The sequence below is a fragment of the Anas platyrhynchos genome, chromosome 10 (genome assembly GCF_047663525.1).
Source record: "Anas platyrhynchos isolate ZD024472 breed Pekin duck chromosome 10, IASCAAS_PekinDuck_T2T, whole genome shotgun sequence".
Classification (NCBI taxonomy): domain Eukaryota; kingdom Metazoa; phylum Chordata; class Aves; order Anseriformes; family Anatidae; genus Anas; species Anas platyrhynchos.
Window position 1 is genome coordinate 7,641,521 of NC_092596.1, and position 26,892 is coordinate 7,668,412.

Below are 26,892 nucleotides of genomic sequence, written 5' to 3' on the forward strand. Positions count from 1 at the left end.
TATGACTCCTCTGTCCCAGTTCCAAGGTCTTCTCCAACAAATACCCAGACCGGGTTGTGTGAAATGAGCTCTGCAGTCTAGGGTAATTCCAACAACTGCATGGAATTTACTTTTCCCAGGTTTATAGCACCTAACCAGGGCCCAACAGGTACTGTACCTCCCAGTCCAGAACGGAGGCCTGCCATTGAGCTATCTTGTCAATGTTCTCCAGTCTCCGCTTCCGCTCGTTGATCTGTAGAGTCATGTTCCTCATGACGGCAAGAGCAGCAGCCACATACCTGTAGTCACTGTCAAACACAAAACAGAAGTCCATGAAATAGAGCAAACAGAGCCTGATGTGCAGTGGAAACTTTCAGCAGTCTATCATCACCAGCAGCAAAATCTCACCATCCTTTCAGAAAGAAATGAAGGGAGGATTTGCCACTCATCATTATGTATTTTTTTTTCCAACTCCAATGTCTTTCTGGATCATTGAAGAAAAAAAAAAAAAAAAAAAAAAGCAGCTGGCTTACAACCCAAATAGTGTGTGCATGAGTCAGAGAAGGCCACAGCTTCTCACGTGGTTTGCATTGAGGGAGCCCCACTGGGAAGGGTCTGCCCTCTACCACCCCAACCTACAACTGCTGTGGCTATCACTCTTTGAAGTCTTAATGTGCTTGCTAAAGCACATCCTAAAAGAAAGCCTGAACATTTTTATGGCCTGTCTCTGGGCCTGGATTTTTATGTTTTTAAAATGAATATTAGAAAATATTTTTTGATTAGACATCAGCCAGAGCCTCTTCCAAGCTATAAGGTGATTCCAAGAGTGCCCCAGAGCATAATCCAGTGGCATTCACTCATACTGCAGACTTCAGGTGAGCAAATCAAAAGAATTCTTTTTATTTTTTTTTCCCCTGGACAGGCCTGTGAGTGTAATAACACAGAGTGAAAATAGCTTCCCGCCAGGGCCAGCAAAGATGATGATCAGTCTTTTCAAAAAGTGATGGCGAAATCAATGCTATTGATTTCCACCCTGTGCCTTCTTTTCCATTCCAGGGAACCTTAATGTTCATTTTAATCGGAAAGACAGACAAGGCCAGCTGCCATAATGCCACTGTAATTTATTAGTAACTTAAGGGCTGATATTGACTGCTGACTAATGAGAAAAACTGTGATCTTGGGCAGCTGCAGGGAGAATGGCTTTATTGATTATTGCTAAAGGATTGCACAGGTGACAGCTAAAATAGGGGTGAGTGCTGTGAATTAGAGTGGATCTTTAGGTCCATTTCCCCGTTTGATCCATACAGGATAAATATTAAGAAACATTCGCAATACAATATACAACAGAACATTATTTGCTATTTTGCCATACTTTCTTGGATGAAATCTTGAGATCCGTTTTCAATTTTTATTCAATTCTCATGTCAAACTTCTAGCTGGGCTTAAAATAAATCCTACAAAATTCCAAAGCATCACGGCTGGTCCTTCAACAAAGTGAGAGAGAATAGAGGATGGGCTGACATACACAGCCTGATCCACAGAGAAGGATTTCTTGCAAGGGAGGCTAATGTCAGTCCACCCGTTAGCAGAGTCTCCATCTCGTAACGTGTTCACACACTCCTAATTCCAGCTCCAATCTGCAGCAGGAGCGCTCAGGACACCAACAAGCTGCACTTAGGACCTTTATATATTTACTTCATATTAAACTGGTGTAAATCTTTAGGAGGTGAACAGATGTGGCTTTGTGAAAAATTCAAATGAAGCAGCCTCAAAACAATGAGCAATTGAAGGGAGCCAGGCTTTGAAAACACCCTCATGCCTGCCTCCATGTGGAGTGGGCCAATGCCAATCAAGCTGGGTTTTATCTTGGTAATGCTAATTCACTAATTCTAATGTTCTGTTTGAAGAGAAAACCCCATGCACATTTTTCATTCACACAGTACTGAAGAAAGAGGCATGCCTGAACTTTTTTTGGGCTCCTAGCCCATGTCTGCGGCAGAGCTGGCAAAAACTTTGAAGAAAAAAATAACAGAAGCAAAGCATTTGGCCAGTGCATTAATAATAGGATAACATTAACTATGAAATTAAGGTAAGGAAATTGCTGATTACTTTGGGGATGCAGTGACCTCTTTCCAGGGCTCGGTCAGGATGCAACCCTAGACTTTTGCCTAACTTCACATGCTAACTTGAGGGAGAGTGGTCAGGTTTCTGATTTCAGCACTGTTGTCCTGAACTGGTACAGGGAAGATACACAAGCACATACTAGTGAAGAGGAGGTAGCAAAGAAAAAGAATATCATGTCCCACTCTTAGATGAAGCTAGCAATTACTTTCATTGGGACTCAGGGCTCTTCCTGAGGTTTGCCTTACTCTGTAAATGGTGCAATTGATTTAAACAGTGTTTTCTACATAGCAAAATTCTAATCAGAGTGCCTAAGAGACTCCTAATCCAGCCAGCGACGGGCCTGATTTCATTGTATTAGTTCACTAATTAGTCCAACAGAAAATTATTCTAGCTTCTGTTTCAGACTCGCAATCGAATTACAAGCACTGTCAAACTGCAAGTGCATGAGGACAGCTCACCACCTGATTAAGGAGCCCAGCTGAAGCTCCCCAGTTGGCTTCTTGGTTTCCATGGTTCATCACTGTCACTGACAGTACCCCAGCCTGCAGGTAGCTGGCTTTTCCCTGTCTGGTATTGCCACAACGTGACGTTCCCCAAAGATTACTTGCTGTTCTCCTCAGACTTCGCTCATCTCACCTCCAACCCCAAAGGAAGCAGAAAATATTCGTATTTCAAGAGGTACTGGGGCAGCCTGGGTTTTCTGCACAGCCCTGCCGTGGAGGCATCTGGTGCTGAGACACGCTCCCTGCGCATCACTTTCCCTGCTCGTGGCACAAAGCGGTCTGGGCCGCGAGCTGGGCTGCCTGGAGGTCGCTCCCAGGCTCCTTGAACGCAGGAATTGGAGGAGCCAGACCACAGGATGGTGTGGTGCAACCCACCGCGTTCCTGTGTCACAACGCCATTCCGCCACAAGTCAGGAAGTTCTCTGGGGCATGCCCACGCTAACCAAGGCACAGCATTTTGCTGGCTCTCTGTGCAGCCACAGGCTCCCCACGTGTGCTGTGTCACAGCTCCAGGGGGCTTACGCTTCACTAATGCAAGGCAAACAAGCCTGCTTTTCCTTTTCAGAAAATGAAGGAAAAAGAGACATGAAGCATCCATAGCTGTGTCCTGTCACGGGCACAATCCAGTAAAAAAGAGCTCTCGGTCTGAATCAACGAGTTGTTGCTTAATGGCAGGAAAGCACTGAGTCTCCACGGAATATGACTCTGTCTGATCACTTAAACACATGCCGATTTTAAAACATCCCAAAGGAATGCACTCTTCCAAATAATTTACCCTTGTGTAATCACACTGTCCACATACCCTTCGGTATTGCTACCAAACAATTCAGAGAAGGTCACTTGAAGCACAGACCTCCTCTCCCCGAGGCTGCTAGCAGCTCCCCCTTGTAAAGCCAGGCATCCAAGTTCACCCTAAGTACTGTGGGGACACCACATGGCTGGTGAGCAAAAGAAGCCACAATGTTTGGGATCCTAGAGCTGGTTTCTGATACCCCGACATTCCCATGAGTCCACTCCAAGTTTGATTTGGCCACGCAAGGAAAGGAAAGAAGAAGTTGGATCGGGAGCCAAATGCATATCAAAATTGGTGATTTTTAACCGTGTGTTCAGCTAGCATCAATCAGTGATACTGGTGAACCAGGTCATCGCAAACGAATGTACCTCTACTCGTGTCACTTTTCTCTGCACTTCCAGAGCTGGTTTTGGGAAACAAAAACAAAAAATCAAACAATTGCAGAAGTTTCTGAAACCTTTGTGGTCTTTTTTGTTTTTTTTTTTTCCCTTCTAAACTACTTCATTTTAAAAAGGGTTTTGGAAAAAGAAAGAAAACTGACACAGTAGAGGATAATCTGTTCTTAGGGGCCTCATTCTTCTTTCACCTACCATAACTGATACCATAAGTACTATTCTCGATTCACACTAGGTCAGGTAATTAGACTGATTGCCCTCATCAGAAGCAAAAGAGATCCATAAAATTCTGGGGAAGATATCAAACTGCCAGGTGCTCCTCTGATCCTAAAAACCCAGTGGCAAAATCAGAGATGGAATGAGGCTGAAAAGCAGAACGGGCTCTGAATTTCCCCGGGATCTGAGCATAGGCAGGTTTGAGCTGCAGATGTGGCCCTCCACCCACTACATGCTGAGGTCCTCTCTAGGATAAAGGAATAAGCCTTTCTGACCACTGACTGCTAATTAAGTAATTTTTCTAGTGTAACCAGCAGCATCATAAAGTACATCCAAGGGTAATTAGTTCGCGTCTGATTACAAGAGAGATGAGTTTGGCTCCACTGAGAATCGGTGCTTTGAGAAGCTTTCTAGATATCTGCTGAACCTTTGCCCTGCTTCAATTTCCACAAGATGTCATTAAGAGAAGAGCTGGACAGACATAAAAACATCCCCCGTGTGCATTAAGAGGCCACGTAGAAAAGCAGTGAGCAAAACCCCTTTGTGTAACAAGAGCATCCCCCTACCTGTGATCCTGTGCAGTGTACTTGAGGAGCTCTGCGAGCTGCAGGGGGTATTTGCAAATCTTCTGCACTGGCGTCAGAAGGAAACCGTCGATGGCAATATTAATCATCTGCTGCAACAGACGACACGCTTCGAAGAAATTCTGGTACCTGCTGTCTTTCATCAGCTTGGAAAGCTCCATGCATGCATCCAAATGGTTGTTACAGTACTCCGAGTAGATCCAGAAGCCATCTTGCTGTGAAAGGCAGGAGGGAAGGGAGCGCACGTCAGACAGGCGCCACGAGCAGGCCGTCACCCCACCTGCCAACGTGATGGCTAAAGAAAAAGGGACACCCCAACGGGAGGAGGGAGGATCCCCAAGTCCTCTTCCTGCTCAGAGAAGGTGCTGCACGGTTGCTGCATGGGCAGCGAGGGGCCAAGTCCTGCACAGTGCTGAGGTCCCTATAGGTCCCGGCTGTGGTAAAGGAAACCCCTGTGGGTGTTCTCAGCTTCAAATCGACTGCTGAGATTTTTCTTTGTGACAGGTAAAGGTAGAACCAAGTCACGGCTCAGGCCTTTGGTAATACCAGAGAATCTCATCATTTCTAGAGCTCTTTCCTCGAGAGATCACAAAGCACCTGAAAAGTGCTTGGGAGCAGAGTAGTTTTGAACACCCCTTTACCAACAGGGAACCCCAGGAACCAACTACTGTGCAGATTTCCCCAGAGCCAGTAAACACCAAAGACTGGAAAAACAAACACCTTGCACGTGCGTGCCCAGCCACCCTTGGCAGTGCTTAACCAGGCTTTTTGTACTAGTTGGGCTGGAGTCTCCATTTCCTGCCTTCACTGACCACAGATGGTCCCCAAATGCCACGCAGACACCCCAAATGAAAGGTGTAAGAAGGATCACGCTGGAAGGAAGAGGCAGAAACAAACGGGCTGCCACACTGAAGTCTGTGGTTCAGACAGCCCTGATATAAGGCCAAGGAAAGGCAGGCTGTAACGTGCCTTTCTGGGAACAGGGGAGCCTGCTTTCCTCCCCAGCCCTGTGGCCAACCAAGAGCCAAGCACCGATGCCTCTCTCCTGCTGAAGTGGGTGAGGAAGGAGCTGGCAGGCCCAAACAACAGGATCTTAATGTCCTCATCCCTCAGTTTCCCCCAATGGCTAAACAGGGATAATTTATCAGGAGTTTATTAGCCAGCTTTCAACACCTACGGAAATGATGACAGCGATGTCAGGTATTCCTCCCAGTAACAGCAGTAGTAACTTTTACTTACTGTTACTGTAAAAGAATTGACAGCACAGCCTTAGGACATGCAGTTTTAGCTACTGCTTCTCACCAAGATTTCATATTTTTCTTTTGCACAAAGGTGCAATACGCTGTGTGCTTTGGAAGCAAGCAGCAGAGGTTGCAGGCTCTGATAAAAGCGAGCCATGTTAATGCCATAATGCAATTTCTCAGGAATCAGCTTGCTTTTTAATTAGAAGACCAGTGATGCTTAAGAGATGCTGCAAACCTTTTCAGGGGTGCCCCACTGAAGTTTCATGACTGTCTGCTGGAAATTTCTCTGGCCAGTGAGCTGGGGCTAGCTGGACCTGGCTGTAAGCACAGGACCTGAGTCCTGGGTCGGAGCACCCCGTGTGTAAGCTGACGCAGCACTTCAGTCTCCGTAAAGGAAAGCCTAAAACTGCAGGGCCAGAATTTCCCTGACACTTCCTGACACACTTCCAGCACTGCCCAATTTATCAGCTCCTGTAACACGTGGCTTATGTAACAGCACGAGGGGCTGGCCCGAAGCCTCCAGGAGTGCATCGTCAGCTGGAATGTCCTGCTCGGGGTGCACTCAGCAGGGACGAGCTCTCTGCCACCCTGCTGCCACCTCGCACCTGGCCCTGCAGGTGAAGGCATCTGAAGCTCTGTGGGTTTTTCATCCCTTGCAAATGCAGCTCAGTGCCACAGCGAACAGCCGAGGCACTTGCTCTCCTCTGCTTGCTTTGTGTAACACACAACTAATGCCTCTTCTTACTCCTCCAGACTGCCCTACTTATTCCAACCTTCTGGTCATCCGTGATCTGATGAGGATGGCTCGTGAGTGGATTTAAGACGTATTTTGAGGAGAAAAAGAAGGTAGGGGGTATGTGAGGGACCTTGTGCCTACATAACGTGAGGGAGGATGTGAAAAGTTTTTGGGATTCAGATGCTCTGGGGCGGTACCCAACTATATACTTCACTGAGCTCTCCCTGCAGCTGTACCTCCCAACGTGGATACAGTGCCTGTGGAGAAGCCCGTGGTGTGTAACTGGAACAGAACAGAACTGATGAACACAAGCTAGATTCTGAGTGGTTCCTGCCTTCTGGCTTCTGCTACATCCCCACTGCACCCACCATAAAACAAAAAACAAAAATTGCCAAATGGACTTACGTGTTCAAGGAAACACGGTCCAATTTCACTGAGATGGGGATCTTCTTTGTTGTACTGTTTCTCCAAATCCCGGACAAAACCCATCTGAAATCTATAGATATCTTCAATGTTACCAAAGATGATCTTTAGCTGTTCATCGTTGAACATATCCCGTCTCTTCCGGCATTGCTTCAAGTAACCCTGTAAGAAGCAAGACAGAGCAATCCATAAAATAACCCGAACGCTTTTACTGAAGCAGCTCCCAAGTTTTTCTTGAGGACGGAGTAAGTGAAAACAGAACCAGAAAACATCTCTGAAAACAAAATCCACTTTTAAAGGAACCAGAAAACATCTCTGAAAACAAAATCCACTTTTAAAGCATGACAGTCTCCATCAGCTGCTCTCTACAAGTAAGCGTGTGATAGGGAAAACAGGCTTCAAAAACCTCTAGGTCCATTTTTGACAGACAATATTTCATTTACAACATTTGGCACTTGCAAGCACTGCTCCCACTGCAACCTGCAGCAGACCACAGCGCTACCCTCGCTCAGGACACACCAGCCCCAGCATGTACCAGGCTTTACAGCCCACACCAGACAGTGCTGGAGACAGCGCGTGTACAGGAGAGAAGTGCAGAGGGGGAACAGCGCCTCGATGTCCTTCAGTATTCTGCATGAATCAGTTTTGCAGAGGGAAAGTTCCCCAGAGATCTCAGGCAGTACAGCCTGAAACTGCCGTGTCCCTGCTTGTGCTGCAGAGCACAGCACCATTTGGCTGATGGCTCAGAGAGGTGTGTTACAGCACCGTACGCCTGGTCCTTCAAAACTCCCTGCCTCGCACTACCCAGTATCAGGGGCAGCTCCTGCGAACATCGCTCTTGCAGCTTTCCCTGACCTGGAGGCAGCATGGTTTGTCCCACACCTGAGACAAAAGCAAGAGGGCTCCTGTCCTGCTGGCCTCCCGGCAGGGAACCCCAAAAGCAGTGCAGGAGGTTGGGGGTGTTTCGGCTCACCCGATCGAGGGAGCAGCATGAGCTGCATCAATGCCATCTAGAGGAAAGCAGCATCGTTCTCATTTTTGTTTCCTCTATCCTTCATGAGATTACTCCAAATACACTATTCCAAAGAGCTAAATGTGAAAATTTTGTCCTGTTTTCTCAGCTACCATCTCTTCTTCCTTGGTTAAGTGGGAACAGAGGAACAGGCTTCGTGTCCTGCTTTGTGCAAACATCAGGCTCACTCACTGAGCCTACAGACATGAAAGGTAAACGGAGAGAGAGGAAGAACTGGCATGTAGAGAGCTTACAGAAACTCTCCAAAATCACAGAAGGGATCTGCAGTAGAGCTGGCAGCAGTTCAGGTCTCCTGCATCCTGACCCAGTGCAATAACAAAAAGGTCCCTCTTCATCTTCATCTGCCCGTGTTACCCAGTGGTGCTGAGCCCAAGTTTAGCTGGACAGCACACAAACAACTCAGCAAGGAAGCACTGCTCCAAAGACCTCCTGACCTAAAAAGACGGGGCAGATCAATATCCTGGCAAAAAGAAAACACACCACCCCAATCCCTGTCTGCGTTCCTGTTTTGCTGGCCCTGCCTCGTCCACGAACTCACCGTCCTGGTTTTGGCTGAATCACGAAGCCTTCAGACACTGAAATACATGTGGTGAGGGGATGGGGTGTCACGCGGAGGTTCGGGGTGCCTGGGCTGAATTTCTGACCCTGCCACCGATCTGGGTGATGCTGAGCAAATCACTTCTCCCCCCTGTGCCTCGCCTGTCTGGATGATTTAGACTAGAAACTTTGCAAGGCTAAATATCAAACGCTGTGCTGGCCTCTTCTGCACCGCGGCCTCTTGACTGAAAACAGAATAATATGGGGGTCATCAGGAGATGACTTTGCCTTTATTATATAGGGAGAGGAAGACAAAAAAAAAAAGAAGGGAAAACTGCCAACAGCTCCAGTTGAATGGCTATATTTGGGAGCTCTAGATGCTTAGTCACACAGACGAACCGCCAGCTGGTGACACGCAGCTGCTGGCCCACAATGCGAGCCATTGGGACGCTATAATAAGCTGTCCTTCAGCCTCACCATGTGGTTCCTGGGAGGGAGAACTTCAAGCAGATGAATGATAAATGCAACTTTGGCCGACCTGGCACAGAACCATCCTCTGCGATGTCCAGCTTAGCTAGAAGGATGCCATTACCCCGAAGGTGCCTGCTTTTTCAGCTGGGAAGCTTGGGTTATGGAACACCTTCCACGTTTACCAAATCTAGGTCTCCCTTCTTCCAAGAAGCTCCTCGATGACTCAATTCTCTGGGTTTCCCTCTCTCATTTTTAAGGCCAGGAGGAATGGGAACAGGCTGGTTCCCAGGCTATAGGACAGTCGAAGGGCAAATAAAAACACAAACCATCACGGAACAACGCACCTATTGCTTTTTGTGTTTACCTGCTTGTCTCAGAACAGCTACAAAAAATTAAAAAATAAAATAAATAAAAGACGTGGACCTGCCCACAAGGCCAGGCTCTTCTTTTTGAAGCTGGCTGCAGCGCGAGCAGTGCCGAGTGAGTGCTGCAAGGTGGCTGCCTGCAAGCCAGGCTCCCCTCGCACACACACAGCTCTGAGCCATCAGGCAGTGGATGATTTATGTGAACAACTTCCAGCCCTGGGGTTGCTGTTGGCTGCAGCTACCGTCGTGAATATTCCCCGTCCTCTGTGTGCTGGTTCATCACTTTGCCTAAATCACGTGCTCCTGAGCAGCTGAAGCAGCACGTTTCTGCACAGGCACCTATGAAACCACAGGGAGAATTACCGAACGCATGGAATTCCCAACGCTTCTCCCCTCTCCAATTTGTGCATTTTGATGGTTGGTTTCCAGCAAAGGGGAGACTGCAGATTTACAGATAACACGCAGCAAGCGCCAGCTAGAAGGCTGCTGCATATTTTTTCCGGTAAATTTACTTCTGTTACATAAAACAACGTCATCTTCCTCCTGCTCATCCCATCAGGTCTGCTCAGAGGAGGGATAGCTGACTGATGAGCAGATGTTGGAGAGCATTTTGTTCAATGAATACCTAAAAATAGCTGTCAAACTGGCTCCCTTTAAAGTACATTTCCATGTAGTCCCTGAGGTAAAGGCCAAAGTTGGAAAGTATCTGCAGGAGGTTAAGTGCTAAGTTTTCTCCACCCCAGAATGGGTTTAGAGACAGTCAGGAGAGGTGGCCAATCCTTCCATCCTTCTTCTCGTCCTGCTGAGAGCACGGTGAGATGCTCTCAGCAAGAATGCTCTCAGCATGAGGAGATGAGAGCTGCTGCAGGCTCTGAGTGAAAAGGCAGTGGTGGTGATATTCCCATTTCCTTCCATCTCTGAGCCACGCTGGGGAGACCCTGCCCTGTAGACTACCCTCCAGGTTGGACCAGTACCATCTGGGCTAGCAAAATCCTGATCTCCTGAACAGCAAGGACTGAACATCAGGGACGGATCCGTGCATCAGTCCTGCTCCTCTCCCCACCAGCACCACTCATTTTTTGGATGCAGACTGTCACTGCCCTGGGACCCACCTAAAATGTGTAATGAAGTCCATCAGGAACACAAGCCGGTTCCTCAGAAGGGCACAGAAGAAGCCAACCCCGAAACAGAAGAAGCACAGGAAAGCTTGTCCCAGCTCTGCACAACAGAGCCACTCTGACCGGCTAAGATGCAGTGAGGATGGTTGCTCCTCACCATTCAGAGCTGTCCTGGCACCAGAGCAAAGTTTAGGTGGAATCCAGACAACGTTATTAAAAAATAAATTCAAAGTGAAATTAGTTGGAAAGGAGGAAAAACACAGCACTGGAAGTTGGCTGCCCTTCCTCCCCTCCCACCCCCAGATCACTCAGAATACAGAGGTTTCCTTTGATCTCCCAACTGCTTCTCTGTTCCCATCCCTTACATCAAGCCTCATCTCCTAATCCACGTCCTGGTCCCAATCTGCTGCTCCCCAAAGCACACCACCCTGCTCTTCGTGTGACCAAAGCCCCAGGGCAGGGGACGTATTTTCATGCCTGGGGATGGCCACACGTACCTACGGAGCTTTACTGGCGAGGCTGTGCCAGTGAGGCTGGCTGCTGCTCACCATTACGACAGCCTAGTTTTCAGCAGCTGATTATTTTTCTAACCTCTAACTGCTAAGCCTGAATTTCCTAGCGCTGGATGTTTCCCTGAGGCTAAATTCTTTTTTCTTCCTTTTCCCCTTGGTGATATTTCAGAATAACGATCCGTCAGCTCCCCATAACGCAGGCCAGGGAACGCTCAGCATTTTGCCCCTAATAAAAATCTTCGCCAACCCGTTCCACCGAGCAGCAGCCAGCCCTTCACACTCAAACAAGGGCGCAGCAGCAGCTGCTGGTGCTGTATGGCTTTGCTGAGCAGGGGGATTCCCCCAGCCTCCGAGCCAGCTGCATCGCGCAGGTAATTTTCATGCTGGTGCTGGCTAGCTTGTGAGCTCCTGACTCGGCAGGGCTGGTGCCACGGGTGTTATAAATAATAACACGGTGTTTAAGAACATAATAGCAGGTACTAGGCACACGTCCTACAACAGAAAAGAGCCGTCAGAGGGCTCTCGTTACCTCACAGGGGCTACGGTCCTCCGAGAACGACCCCATATCTTAAGGTGCCACAATGAACAACGTCCTAATGCCAGTGAAACTCAGCAACAAGAGCAAAACTGCACTGCTGAACCCAGCTCTGAATCAGGCCCAGCCCTCAGCACCCACCCACATCTCCTGGAGCCCTGGGAGCAGCTTGTGCCAGCCCGGGTCTCCTCTGCAGAGGAGAATGCCCATTTGGGTCCTCCTCCTTTTTTAAGCGAGGCAGCTGAATCATTTCCTGATGCTCTACCTGACAGGAAGATTTATCCCTCAAGACTGTTTCGTATCCCACAGATCTCTCCCACATATTGGGCATATCGCTGGGTGCTGTAAATCAGTGTTACTCCGCGGATGTCACTGAAACTATACCTATCTGCACCTCCGGAGAAGCTGATTTAGCAGCAGCCCGGTGACACGACTGGCAAATGCAAGTTCAGATTTATTTTGTTGTTCAACAGAAAAGTGCAAATGCAGGAAAAGAAACACCACGTGGAAAAGTTCCTGCAGTTCTTCCCTTCTTCAGCGCAAAGCCCTCTGACTGAAATAGCACGCTGAAATTAAGCTCATTTGTTTCCAGATTGAAATCCCAAGATTCTTCCATATTTGAACAGCATCACGGAGGTTTTTTTGGATGGCTGCTCTGCCTTGTCAATAGAAAAGTGGCAAGTATGAAGGGAGGATGAAGACATTTGCTAAGCAGTATTCACAAAGGGCTTCAGCACATTGGCTCTGGGAAGAGAGAGCCCAGGCTCACAGCCCCCTAAACACTCCGAGGGACGAGCTGAAAGCCCTGGACCTTGATTTTAGTGCTAAGGAACTTCTGCCTCTCCGTAAGACGGATGCACAGTGCCCGAGCTGTCCCGCAGCACACTGACAGAGCTGTACGGTCTCCTTCCCAAACACCCCACGCACTTCAGGAACAGCTCGGGGCCCCGAGGCTGCAGGCCAGTCAGGAGCTGGGGGCGTTAATTGGACGTAATGAGGAAGAACCAAGTGGAGGATGTGAGGGGGCAGTCATCAACATGCATTTGCTTGCAGTTTCCCTTATGCTATGCAAATGTAATGTACCTCGTTTCCCACGGTGAGATCATTCTGCTCACTGGAAGAGAAGGCAAATGGAAGCCCCCCCGAGCAAGGGGAAATTGTGAACCCAATGTGAAAGACACAGGTGGAATGGCTAACTGATTGCTTTAATTACAACCTAATTTCCTTAGCCACAAGTTCAAAAGTAGACGGCGATGGGTTTTAATTAAGAGAAATGCTTGAAAGATCTCAACCTCATAATTTTTCAGTCAAAGTGATACAGAAAAAAAGATCAGAAAATTGTATTTTTGGTTAATACGACCTAAAGCTAATTAGCAGCTCCAGTAGAAAATACTCAGAAGTATCAATACTTATTGACGGATGCTGCTCCTCAATTACACACACTCCTAATAAACACAGTGTGACTTTTCCCCCGTCACCCCAGGGCAAACTCCGTCCTCAGCTCTCAGCAGCCCATCGTGCGTCCTGCAGGGTCCCCAGCGCCACAACCCCACGTACCTCGCAGATGTCCTTGAGGTGCTTGATGTAGTGGCGCTCCGTGTTCATGATCTCGTTGATGACGTTGGCTCTCATCTGGTCTCGGTTTTGGACGGTCCGGCCGAGGCAGAGGCAGTCGGCGTTGGGATCCAAGTGGCCGTTCTGCACGTCGCTGGTTCCCTCCTCCACACCATCTTCTTGATTCACCCAGAGCTGTGAGGGGGAGAGGGGAGAGCAACAAGCTGAATCGTAAATCCATCAGGAAGCCAGCGAAGGAAGAGAGGCTGGGTGATGGTAATCGTGATCATATGATAGTACGGCCTGGGACCTTTCCAGCTGACTGATTTACGAAGGACGAGATATGGCTGGGTCAGAAATCTGAATGAATCTGAACATCGGCTCAGGCTCACTGGGTTGCGGCACTGAGGTTTTTGCAAACTTCCCAGGCCAGGATTTGTGAATGAGCATTGATTTTCATTTCACAGCAGCTTTCCCCATCATTTCACATGAAGAGCCATTCTCGCTCAGGCAAACGCCCTGCCTCAGCATCCTGAGATTATGATCCCACCCCGCGCTGAGCTCAGACGGGGCCGTTCCTTGGCAGAATAAATCTCCGAACGGGTCTGAGGGCAGGTTTGGACTGGGAGCCCAGCACACCCCTGGGCACTGAACCCTTCGAATGGCAGCGAATTGCTGAATGCGATGAAAAAAAGGATCTCTGCCTTTTCAGCACACTGAATTTCCATCCCCAAATAAGAACATCCATTGAACCTGTAAGCTAAAAGCTAGCGCTGACTCCTCGTCTCTGTCTTTGAGCGTAGCATATGGATCAAATGCTTCCCTTTGTTATCTCTTCCCCAAAATAAAATCTGCTTAAAGTGACTCTCACAAACTCAAATTGGGCTCAGCACAGTTTGTAAATGAACATTACATAAAGGCGAAAACACAGAAATAGTGCTGGCTTACAAATATCATCTCCGTTGTTATATAAACGAAGCAAGTTTTCGTCTTGGCATTTAAAGACCAAAATACCAGAGACCTTGAAACATAAAAATACATCTACCTGTAAACAGCGAAACCGTCCCCACAGACAGGCACAAGGGAAACAAGCTGCAGAGTTAGCCGGATCTTTTCTTCTTCTTTTGACTGTTAACAGTTTTTAGGAATTTCCCATTTTTCAGCTTAATTCCCATTTTAAACACCTTCATTGTGTGCCTGTGCAGACTGTGTTCCTGCAAATTAGTAAAGGGGAAAAAAAACCTAGCCCTTCCCACGCTCCTTCCCTGTTTTCCTAACCAATTATTATGTTTAGCTAAGCCACATCGCCCCTTATTACAGCTCCCACATTTTGTCTTCCTACAGTGAGCCGCACAGGCCAAGAAGCCGAGGTGTTTGCAGAAAACACATCTCGAGCAGAATGTTAATGATGCCATTAACTTACGAAAGACAAAAAAAAAAAAAGCTATAAAAAGCCTGACTGTTCACCCGGGTCGTGTTTGTGCCGTGTCCAGGAGCTACCAGGGACTTTGCACGCGGGGCGTGACGGTGACAAGATGAGCAGGGGCCACGTCCTGCCTGCTCTGTCCACCTGGGACCTCGTCCTGCCCGTGGGACAGCCTTTCAGCAACCCCCAGCCTTCGGACCTTTCCCCAGGACAGCCCAGCCAGGCGTCAGTTTAATGTCCCGTGTGACAGGGCAGAAGCTGGCAGCTCTGGTTTTCCGCGCCTGGATGAGCCCCGGGGGAAGAGGAGCACCACGACACCGGGCGCGGAGGCACCCAGGGTGTCCCAAAAAAAAAAAATCTTTGTAAAAGGGGAAAAAAAAAACTTGAAAGCAGGAATCCTACAGGTTTTGAAGCTCGCAGGCAAACAGCAAGCTTGCAAACTTGGACGGTTTGTGAAAGCTGCAGGATTTGGTACGCCGGTTGGGTAGTGTGGGAGCACTCCCCGCTTCCACATCTGGGAATCTCAGGAGTCCTGCTTTTTTCTTAATGAAATTTTTGCTCTTTCCTGTTAGGATTCGTGTTCCCAAAAGGAAAAAAAATATACCGCTGCAGTCTGGATGACTCTTGTTTTGGCTTAACAGCAAACGAAACAACTTTACTGGGATGGGAGGAAGCCCGATGTGCCTTCCACCTGCGCTCTCCAGCCCCAGCTGCAGGAAGGACTAATCCCACAGCGCTGTGCAAACACGCCGGCTTTTTGTCTTAACCTCTCGAGTTCTCCCCAGCTCAAGCAAGAATCCTTCTTGCAGGGGATTATTTGAAGTTTGGAGCGTGCCTCACAGCGGACGAGGCACATTCCCAGCTCTGCTGCTGACCCTGGGCCAATCGCTTCTATCAGCTGAGGCTCTCCACATCTACAAATGGGGACGAGCTGCCTTACCTGGGACATCTTGGGAATATTCTTGAGGTTTGCAGACTTTATGAAGTGGAGGCACAGGGAAGCTTTTGCACAGTTTGAAGCATGGACCTAAACGCATCACCGTGGGCTCACCACACTCATCCATGAGCGACCGCTTGGCAGAGGGACCTTTGGCTGCTTTTACACCTTCAGCTTTGGGGTTTATGCAGCTCCCACATCCTCTCGTGCTTGCCCCATGGAGTAGCTGTGCTGTGTTTGGGCAGGGAAAATTAAACTGGGACCCCCCCAAGCCCCCAGCGGGCAGATCCTCTCTGCTTCACCGACCTGCTGGCTCAAACCCCGAGCTGCCGCGCTGCAGGCGACAGCAAGGGGCAGGAGGCAAACTGGGGGTGACACAATTTTTTCCTGGTAACTTAGTAAATGTCACACTGAGTCGATCCAGACCATACTGCTCAGGTTCCTATTTTAGCTCAGTGCACGGTCGCCGGTAGGCAGGGGGCTTTTTGGCTGGGATTTAGCCACACGCAGCTCTCCTGAAACGCCTGACCCTCCTCTGCTGCGAGCAGCCCTGAGATGGCACTAATGGAGCCAAGGCTCTCCTCTCTCCGAGCTATTTTCCAACGTGTGCTGGACACCAAGGCGCAGATTTACCTGCCTCCCAGTGAAAATGGGTCTGTTTTCTAAAAGGAACTTCAAAACTCTAGTTTTCCCTCAGTCTCACCTCATCTGCTCACTCTTCCCTGCTCCAGGGGGGTGGCTGCCCCCCTTCCCATGGAGAGGAGCTGGGGATTCAGGTCCCCGGCAGCCTGTACCTCAATTAGATCTCAAGAAGCCTCTCCAGGCTCCTGTCCTCCCCTCCTCAGCAATTAGGGGCAGTGGCTTGGAGCAGGGGGATACCAGCCTGGATTACTGCGTTCAACAGCACCTATTTTTTAGGAGAAAAATAGTGAAAATAACAGCTATTGAGCAAGCATCAACAACCCTACAATAACAAATCAGCCTTCAGTGCCTGTTTTAACACCTCTGCAATGCAAAAAAGCACAGTCTCTGAAATAATACAGCACTGTGCAGGCCTCCCCCACACTGCTGAAGAGGTTCAACGTGGAAAAAAAAAAAAAAGAAGAAGAAGAACGCTGCCAAGAGAACCATTTCAAACTCTGTGTATTGAGAATTAATTAAAAGGAACCATCAAAAAGTGCAGGAAAAAATCAAGTCGCATAATGCCAGTCCTAAGTGGTATTTCACACGGAAAGGCCACCCGAGGTGTGGGGAAGAACAGGCTTATCACGAGGCTCGCAGTCCCCAACTGCAAACTCAACCCTGATTAGGAAGTCATGACCAGGAGCAATTGGCAGAGGCAGATAAAAGTAAAATAGCCAAATAAAAAAAAAGCCCCGTTTGCCTAAGGACACGGTTCCAGGAGCCAGGGAGAGCTGATCACTTCATTGTGCTGCTTAATATTGGATGGGATTTATACAAAATCTGTAGGAAGGTGATTTATCAATTTGCAGCCATACCTAAATGGTGCAGAAAATCACCAAACGGCACCGTTCCCACATTAGCTGACCTGTAATTACTACACATCTATCCTGCCGAACGCACTCGCTGGATAGAGGACATTTTACTTGAATAGGCACTGCGGGCTGATAGTCTCATAATAAGCAGAAAGCATGCTAAAACAAACATTTTAGCAGCCATCTGGATTATTAATCTCCTTCCGCTGGAGATTCACAAGGACAGAACTAGCAGATAATGTGCCATCCTGGATTCTAGCTCACAATTAAATCATGTGTCACGTTAATGATACAGGCAGATCCTTCCAGAGAGCTGTTACCAACCCGTGGCACCTCCGCTCACCAGTGACTTCCACAACAAGTACCAGGGCATAGCCGGGCACTGAGTGGTGGTGTAAATCCTACAGCTGGAGGTGAATGTATGAGGCTGCAGTGACCCTACAGAAATCAGGACTGTCTCACCCACCTCGCCGTGCTGCCCTGGCTCCGCAGAGCTGCTGTGCTTTGCCCTCTCTCCTTCCTCCCGTGAGCTGGTGCTGTGCCCTTGTTTTCAGCCACGCGTGCTGTACTTGCTATATGCGTGCTCTGCTGGGCTCTGCACTGGATTAGCAATTTCACTTGCTCGTTTATAACCAAACGAAGCCATGGTGCAGAGCTTTGCACAGGTCAAACAATGGAGAACATCCGTCTGCACATCACCCCAGCGGTCGGGGCATGGCCTCTCCGGGCCGTTAGGGAAAAGCAGCCTTCTCCCTGCCCAGGATGAGGAATAGGACTCTTGGCCCCAAAAGGAAAGGCAGCTGAAGCCAGAGTTCTTTTTCCTCCTGTGGTGCTACTGCTGTTCTTCCTCTGCAGTCTGGCTCTAGCCTCCCTGCAGCACACGAGCTCTTTGGTACCTTCTCTTTCCCTCCTGCAACTCTCCAGCTTCAGCAAATCCACTTCAGCTCTTCCTCTTCCCCCTAAAACTCTCCATTGCCGGCCTCAGAAGTTCCCTTTGTGCAAAGGGAAGAAATATCTTTCACTCATTTCTGGAAAAGGAAAAAGCAACAGACTCTACACGGACAGCTTCGGGCTCCGTGCCCCTGAAAAATACCTCGTGTGAGGAAGGGCCCCGGTGCCTGCCTGTGAACCTCCGGGGACCCGACAGATGCTGAGCTGTCTGAGTGGCGTTCGTTGCCGTGCTGATGGCAGCTGCAATTAGCACAGGCAGTGTTTGGATGCTAAAATGCTGCTTGACTTTATAAAAAAAAAACAAAAAAAACACCACGCAATTTGTCTGCAGCGCATCCTGTCGCTGCGGAGCGCTGCTCACGCTGTGCGTGATACCTCCAGCAGAAGCTATTTTTGTGCCGGATTTGCCACAGGAGAATAAAACCTGCTTCACGAGGCACTGGCTCTGCAGCAGGCACTGCAGCACACACCGGTTTATTTGGGCAACAGGTGAACGCCGTCCTCTTTTCCCTGGGAATCCTCCCCGAGCTGCCACTTGCTGAGGAAACGCTACCGCAACGACTGCAGCGGGCTGCGAGGCACGGCAGCGATGGGCGGCTCTAGCAAGAGACCTGCACACAGCGAGGATGATTTTAGGGGGGGAACAACACCTGCAAGAGAGAGGAGTCCCAGCCCCTACGAGCACAAGCCAAACCGCCTGCCAAATAAAGAGGACTGGGGTGTAGAGCGTCCTAAAAAGTGCCTTAAAGTGCTTACACCAATTTATCCAGCACGTCTCCTTGAGCAGTACAAAATGAAGCGGGTCACAGGCAGCGTTACGGCAGGAAAATCGATCTCAAATCACAACATTTAGGGAAACCTCAGCAATGGCGAGAGCGGAGATGGAGCCTCGCTGCACTCCTGCACTTCTCCCTCGTAAGGGACCACGAGGAATTACAGCTGTGGCAGGACTGCTGCCCCTCGGCTCACAGCACCCCAGCAGTCACGAGGCTCTCCAAGAAGCTGCAGTAAAACCTCCCCAAGCCCACGTTTGCTCTTTAGCTTAGCTCGGTAAATGTAGGGAAGAGCCACCACTGCTGAAGTGCGAGGAAATAGATTCTGGAAACTCTGCCTCTTGGTATCCAAAGAGATTAAGGGGAGCTTTGTAACAAAATCAATCCCCTTCTCTGGCCGGGATAGGTGCGTTCTGCTGTGTCTGTCTCCAGGGAAAGATTTCACAGCAGTTTGAATCAGTAAGGTTTCAGTTTTAGGTTTTATTGCCAGTGGAAATACAGCAGGGCCCAAACGGGATGCCCTATCGTTTCAGGTGTCTGAAGTGTTGGGATCTCACCCCAGCCATTTTGGAGCCGTGATGTTGGGCTCTGCAACCAAAGCTTTGTTTTGAGACTTAATTTTCTGAAGGAGACCTTGAGGTACAGCAACTGATCGATCCATTTGCAGTAGTGGGGTATTGTTCTGCGCTGTGAATTCCTCTCCACAAATCCTAAGCCTATTTTTTGAGCTCACACATGGACGTAGCAGTATGCAAAACCACGGCAGCCCCAGAGCACGCGAAGACAGCCCAAGGGTGCACCATCCAAAAGGAAGGAAAGAGCAACAAGCAATATCACTGCTACAAGCATATGAAATCCTATTTAAACTTCCCACTGCGTTTTCCATCGGCACCTCCCACCCTCTCAGCCCCCTAAAAGCAGACAGGACGTTCAGGACATTCACCACTGCTTACTAAGCTCCAGACCTTACTTCTCCTACATTTGGCTTTTTCTCTTCCCAGAAAAGCATTGCTTTATCATCCCATTTCTCCTTTAAAGCTCTTGTGCTCCCAAAGCTTTGCGGCTTCCCTCTCTCCTCCTTTCTCCCAGCCAAGTCTCCAGCTAAGAGGATAACTGCAGGCCCTGAGCACAGAGACAGCAATTCCCATAGGTGCAGGCGATTCAAATGCAGCATTTGTTTGCAGCCCCCCGCCCCCAAACCCTGCATGCAGAAGCAGCCAAGGGAATCAGCAGGTTGCTGTTTTCCTCTGCACATGCAAATGTGAATTCTGCCTGCTATGAGATTTTGTGAGTGCCAAATCCTGTGCCAAAGATTTTCATGTGATCTGGCTGGAGAGCAAGAAGCGTCAGACATCTCATTGCAAACTAGGCTTTCCAGCCCGGTTTTGTAAGCAGAAGTCATCCAAATGACTTTTAGAGGAATCTGGCTTTGCAATCATCTTCTACTGTACCCCATGTTCTTACCTATGAGTGACCTGTAGTCTAAAACATCCTGAAATTAATCCTGCTCGGTTTTATACCCGTCTGGTCTGTCCTGTCATTCCTTCCTCTAGCTGCATTTGATCCTCTGCTGTGCAACGTGCTGTTCCCTTTTCCTCCTCCTCTTGCATAAATGAAATAGAGATATAAAGGAAAGCAAATATTTTTCTTGTGCAAGTAAAACTAGAGCCACCCAGCCTAAATCGGGCAGCTTTCTGTTACCATGTCAAAAAAGCAGAGCTCAAAGTACAACGGAAAAAAAATAAGCAGCCTCCTCGTTATGATCAGATCAATAAGAAATACAAGAAAAGAACATGGAGAGGAAAATCAAGTGAAAACATTTCAGGTTAACCAGTCCTCAACAGGACCCTGTAGGAGCATAAACCTGGTCCTGCAAGCAGAAGAGGGGTTACGGGTACCTGCCCTAAAGACCCCATGGCTTTGCAGGCATCTGGCTCAAATCTCTCTCCTTGTAAGTAAGGTGGAAGGGGAGGGGTGGGGAGGGAAGGAACAAGCAAGAATAGAAATGAAGAGGCAAGCGAGCGACCTCCGCCAGCGGAGGAGAGAAGATGACAGCCCAAACGCAGTCGTTTTCTCAGCACAGGACACAGCAAGCGGGGCGCTGCGTGGAGAAGGCAGCTCCGTTCTGCAAACCCGAGTGGCAAATTTCCCCCTCCAGCCTCCCCTGCAGAGCTGCGAACAAACTGTGCCAGAACTCCGCTTGCGTATTTTTTGAAATGCCTGGTGCTTATTTTTAAATATTAATTACCGTTTGTGACAACAGAACCCGGCAGTCTCCCCCTTTGGGAGCACATCCCTCAGTCCCAGGGCAGGTGTCTGGGCTCAGCCCGTGCCGAACCAGAGCCCCACAGACGGAATAACTGTGTGATGGACGGGCTGATTGTGTTGGAGTGAAGTCAAGCTGTGGGGTTGTGATGTTAGACAAAACGGGCAAGAAACCTGCCTGGAAAGGCCATCGCGATCCTAAGCACCACGGTTCATCCCAGGATGTTTTTCAGACATCTTTCCCTGCGTATAACAGTCTCAGATTCATTGACCCCTCTCCTTTGTTTTTCCAAAATCACCCTCCCAGTGCAGGGAGAGATGGAAAGTTCAGCCAAGCCAAGCGATCCATGGGTTTTGGCCTTAGAGTAAATGGACTTGTTTGTTTAGTTGTTTTGTGATTTTTTGGTGATTTTTTTTTTTTTTTTTTAGAAAGCTGTGCAGTGCAAAACAAGGCTGTTATTAAACCTGCCATGAGCAGTACACTTACGACACTGCACAAAAACGCACATTAAATCTTTTCCCCGGAATCACAAACAAAACAGCCCTGGCAAATGCTCTGAAAAAGTTAAACTGGCCCAGAATGCTTCAGTCTCCAAGTCAAACAAAAAGAATCAGACGGATTTTTCTAAGGCTGCTTTCCCAGTGAGGAACACAGATGAGATGTGCTTGCAACACCCATGAGAATATTTTCCCCAGTGAGATTATCGTCTTGATCACACCTCCTCCAAATCCATTTACCAAGCTCATTATCTCCACTGGGTGCAGGGTCAGACTCGCAGTGCCCTATTCAACAAAATACTGAAGACTATTTGTTATTCTGGCGGTTGTGCCAAGCTTTCTTATTCAGGGAGCCCAGGCTCCAGTTTCAATCCCTCACCTCTCGTTGCTCTCAGCGCTGGCCAGACCTAGGAGGGACAGGAGAGATAAAAACAAGCACCATGGGGGAAAACAAAATCGTGCACTGGGGATTGGAAGAATGCAGAAGCAAGCAAAGACCTGCGTTCCTTCATTGGTGGTCATCATGCATCACCAGGAAACACCAGGTCGTAGATTTTTAACTCCATCTTCCTAATCCGTATGGCTATCGCCCAGATGATGAGATATAATCAAACAGGGATCCTGATGACGCAGGATTGCCCGAGAGAGGAAGGATTCAGAGGGAGGGTAAGGCAGGCAGAGGACCAAAGGAAACACGGTGGCTCTTTAAGATGCAGCACTGTCTTCCTTGTGTGTTTCAGAGAAAAGTCTTCCCCTCAATGGAGCTTGTCAAATTGCCCAGGAGGCTCAAAGCAAAGATTCATCTTTCAGACAATTGCACAAGGCAAAAGAAATCTTCATTTTTGAACCATATCCCCTAAGCTCCTAAAGGAATTAAATCTCTATCGAACCCTCTGTAAAAGGGAGAGGAAAAGGAGGTGCACAAGGTCCGTGGTGATGTCTTGACTCCCCAGGGAAGTTTGAGAGAGCCCTAATAATGTTGCAGGAGCTGACAATACCTAAAAGGGCATCTGCTTGTGCTTTTGCTTTCTTAAGACATACTGAGTAAAAAAATAAAATAAAAAAATCAAGTGCTTGAATCCTTATTTGGGAAAGGCCAGGCCGCCAGTGGAGATGGCCGGGTGCAGCAAAACCTGCTTCAGTAGAAAAAGAGACAAGCCAAATTATTCCCTGCCCACTTAAAAGAATAACCAGCACTGCTCACAGACTAATTAGCAAAGAAAATTTTACATTCAAAGCAGCTGAGGAATCAGAACACAGCACTGCTTGTGGAAAGGGGGAACCTGACCCCTCCCTGTGAGCTCTCCTCAATGCAGGTCGCCCATAGCCCCCCAAAATCACCTACTCACAGCCTGCACAATACTTAACTGGTTTTCCAAGAAGAAATGCTTCAGGAAAGAGGCTACAGCATGTTCAGGCACACAAGCAAAGGCGTTCCGCATCCCAAAAGCATAAAGAAGAGCCAACACCTCTCCAAGCCTCCCTCTACCCCAGCCTCACTGCTTGCAAAGCCTTCTCTGTTCCCCATTTTTCACACAGAAAACGCAGACACGGAAAACAAGCATCAGTGGCAACAAAGACAAAAAGCAGTTCGGATCATTGACCATTTCAAGCAACGACGGCAGCAAACCACCGAAGCAGTAAGAAAAAAAGAGTTATTCACCCTTACAAAACTGGCGGGAAACCATCCTTCTTCATCATCAATCTGACCCCACCACCAGTCCTTGTTGGAAGCATCAAGAACCTTGATAACGTCTCCTGCTTTAAATGCCAACTCCCGGTTGGCCATGGTGACGTGATCCCATACTGCCTCAGCACGTACAGTAGAACCACCACTGATCAGCTGTGGAGAGAGAAAACCAACAGTCAATACAGGCCCGGTTCCCCCAAACATGCACATGCACAGAAGCAGCAGCACAGCAGAGAAGCGCTCAGCCAGAGTAAAACTTTTTCCTCCGTTCCGATCCGCAAGAGTTTCGCCGTCACATGAAGGAATAGCAAGATATAAACCTGATAAAATCGCTCCTCAGAGCACCGCACGGCTCCTGACCATGCCCCACAAGCAAGCACGTGTGCAGATGCTCGGTGACTCTCGGATCCTGGCCCTGAACATATAAAAAGCAACTCTGGAGCCGCAGTTACGAGCACGAGCACCTGTTATCACAGTACGTGGCTGTCAGGTAGAAGTCAGCCCCAAACCAGATCGATGGTGTCCTGCAAAGGAGATTGAGCTGCAGTGCAAGTTGGCTCAGGGAAAGGTACAGCCACAGCTTCAGGCCCTGGAGGTTTTTCATGCAAAATCAGGCACAGCTATCAAATAAATGTATTTAGAACGCCTTTTTTTTTTTTTTTTTTTTGAACCAAAAGGAAGTTTAGTGTTCACCTAGCGCTGGTGATGCACTGCCCCCCCTTGCTTTTGGCATCTTCAGGCTGCCGGCAGAGCAGGGGGCACGGCGGCACCCTGCTGGGCTGCGGCAGGCCGAAGGCAGCCCACCAGAGCCGTGTCCTCCGTCTGGTGTCCTCACCTACCCAACACGGTCACTCCAGAGCTGGCCAGCGGCACGGCGATGCCCCAGCCAGCTCCCGTTTTCATTACGAGCCACCCAGTTTTACAGCAACTCCCGCTGAACGCCTGCAGGAAGGACACGTCTGCACACTGGTGCTTGTGCATCCACCAGATAAATCATCCATCCACGCCCAGGACACCCGCTGCTCCTCAGGACGCTCGTCCTTTCTCTTTTAACAGGATAATGAATTGTGTTTACGTTTCACCCGCTGCAGGAATTGGGCACCGAAGGGTCAGATTGCCCCAGCTAAATCCAGACTTTCCCCACACGCTCACTGGCTTGTCAGAGCCATCCTGAGCCACGCTCATTAATTCTGCCGCCTGAGATGCACCCGATGTGCGCTTGGGCTCGCCTCCAAAGCAGAATTGCAGCTCAACAAAGAGCGAGCTCGGCTCTGCAACCATCACAGCCCTTCCACATGGCAGGACTTTTAAGAGGCACGGATATCCTTTCAATTTCGGCAAGCAACACAAAGCATAAAAACAACGCCCCGTCACAGCGGTTATGTAAGCACAGAGGCTCTGGGAATGGTTGGAAAGCTCTTAACGGCACTTCTGTAAGTTCAGCTTATAGAAATGCCTGCTAACAACCACCTGCACGGTGAGAACTTGCAGGAAACCTTTTGGCACTGCTGCAGGGCTCTCAGCATAAACGCGTAAGAGCACTGGAGTCCCTATGGGCGATTCAGTCAACAGATTAAAGGACCTGATTTACTGTTTTCCTTGAACTGATGTTTCCTTTAAGGAATCAAGCTTCTTGGGTTTGTGACAATTGCGGTTTCAGCTCTTCAATTATTAGAGGCAGCTTACATAAAAAAGCAGTACCTAAGTGAGACAAACTTGACACTTGGTGCCTTTCATCCTCAAAAGCCAAGATTTATCTAGTCAGCAGATTTCCCTCGTCTCAGCAGCGAGGTAAAACAACATTCTGCCCACCTCCATTTTGACAAATTGTCCTTTCAAATTCAAATTGAGCTGCAAACAAAACATGGCTCCCCCATAAAGGACTCGCTACATACAAGCCTTACCGGATAACAAGACAGAAAACAAAGGCACAGGGTAAGAACAAGCTCTCACATTAGAGTCAAGCAATGGCCAGGATGTGCTGAGCTTATTGCAGAAGGCATCTGATGTATTTGTGGGGATTCAGCTCGTGTTTGATACAGTGGGAGCTGAAGTCAGACAGTGTAGGACCAGCCCTGGGCCCTCACGTAGCAGAAGGGCAGCTGCATCTGGAAAAATAAGTTACCAAGACTGATTTCTGACTCGAATGCAACAACCCAACGTGCGACCCAGGCAGCGATGTGTTTCGGTGCTTCCTTAGAGCCCTGCATTGCTCTGCACCAAGGTTTCCAGGCACCTCCATAAGGATGAACCAGGTAAGAGCAAAGAAACCCAAGAGAGATCTGGGAGGAATGACAGACATCACAGAAAAAAAAAAAAAACTCTCGATATATTCAAGGCCTGTTAACAATCAGCCGTTCCTGCACCAGGACCGAGCTCTTCTCCTTCTCCAGCATTTCCCTTTTGGGGAAAGACCCCAGGCCTCCCTGCCCCCCGTGGCCGCCTCCCACCAGGAGCTCACTGTGACCCTGCACTCAGCTCAGCTGCCTAAATAAGATGCATTCTCTTTCTCTACAAAATCAGTTGTCTTCTCAAAAAGTAAATGAGGTTGGCCTGACACTCATTCCCTTTGTTAATGCCACTGGGTATTTTAGTCCATTTTTCACTGCGGATGAACCGGGAGCAGAGCTATTACGCAGAAGCCGCTTTCCTGCTTTTTCTGCTTCATTTCACACAGACTTCGCTGCCACTTCACACACAGGCAGATCTGGGCACGAGCTGCCACCAAAACGTCACTGAAACCAAACTTCAGAGGGACTCGAGAGCCTCCTAGCCTACTTTACAAAGCGCATTTCCAAGCCTGAGGCACAAAATCCGGGCTCGGAGGAGCGCAGAGGCCAGCGGCAGGGCTGGGAATGCCGGGGAGCGAGCTCGGCCGGTGCCTGTAGTCAGCACAGATCTGAAGGGGACGGCAGGAGCTGGAGTGGCTTTGTGAGGAGTTTCTTGACAGAAAGAGAAAAAAGGCTGAAAGCTCTTTGTTTTCTCTTCCTGGTGTCACTGGAGAAGAAAGGCGCCCTCAGCTGCTCCCCTCCAGCCCCGGTCCATGTCCTCAGCCCAGCGCAGGGATGCGCTTGCCAGGGAGCTGGTGAGCGAGCCTCACCCTTCCAAAACACAAAGACAGCTCAGCCTGCAATAAAAGGACAGCGTTGGGAAGGCAGAATTTGAATTCCGGCCATCACACGTGCTGGGTCCATTGAGAGAACATCAGAGCCTAAAATTAAAAGGTCTGGTTTTTATTCTGCAAGGCATCTGGCTGCATCCGTGGAGCCGTCTGGCTATTTCAGGGCAGGGTTACAGTGACAGAACCTGACATCTGCAGCAGCAAGAGAAGATGAACAAGAGAAAGGTCAGGACAAAATTCTGAGAAAATTCAACGTAGGAACTCTTCATTCCAGAAAATTCCTACCTCTTGGTTCCAAATCCAGGTCCTAACGCTGTGGCCAGGCATACCCGGCCAAAGACACTGCATGGGACTCATCTCCCATGCTTTCAGATGTCCACCATACAGCATCAGAGACGGTAATCTGGGCTTGGTTATAATCAGCGAAGAGAAAGAAACACATCTGGAGCATAATTCATCTCAGCTCTTTCAGTTGCCTACCTTTGAGTGAGGTGAACCATGCCCCAGAAATGGCTGCTGCTCTCTGTTTATTTGGGTAATGCACACGTTTACACTTCCAACGCCTTAACATTCAGCCCGTCTGCAACCTGGCCATTGCTAAAAAGTGGTGAGC

The 26,892-nt window shown here is 48.9% G+C and overlaps 1 protein-coding gene across 21 annotated transcripts in view; it reads right to left on the bottom strand.

Annotated features, from left to right (window-relative positions):
* ARHGEF9 (Cdc42 guanine nucleotide exchange factor 9) overlaps positions 1 to 26,892 on the bottom strand; it is a 171,567-nt gene that overhangs the window by 36,681 nt on the left and 107,994 nt on the right. For 19 of the 21 annotated variants that reach the window (XM_072042798.1, XM_072042806.1, XM_005022627.6 and 16 more), the window contains 5 exons: positions 23,132 to 23,311; positions 13,126 to 13,317; positions 6,980 to 7,159; positions 4,577 to 4,809; positions 158 to 287 (listed from right to left, as the gene is read on the bottom strand). In XM_072042798.1, coding sequence (XP_071898899.1) covers positions 158 to 287; positions 4,577 to 4,809; positions 6,980 to 7,159; positions 13,126 to 13,317; positions 23,132 to 23,311 — 915 coding nt within the window. The remainder of the gene's footprint in view (positions 1 to 157; positions 288 to 4,576; positions 4,810 to 6,979; positions 7,160 to 13,125; positions 13,318 to 23,131; positions 23,312 to 26,892) is intronic. The other 2 variants (XM_072042805.1, XM_072042807.1) reach the window with 2 other exon arrangements.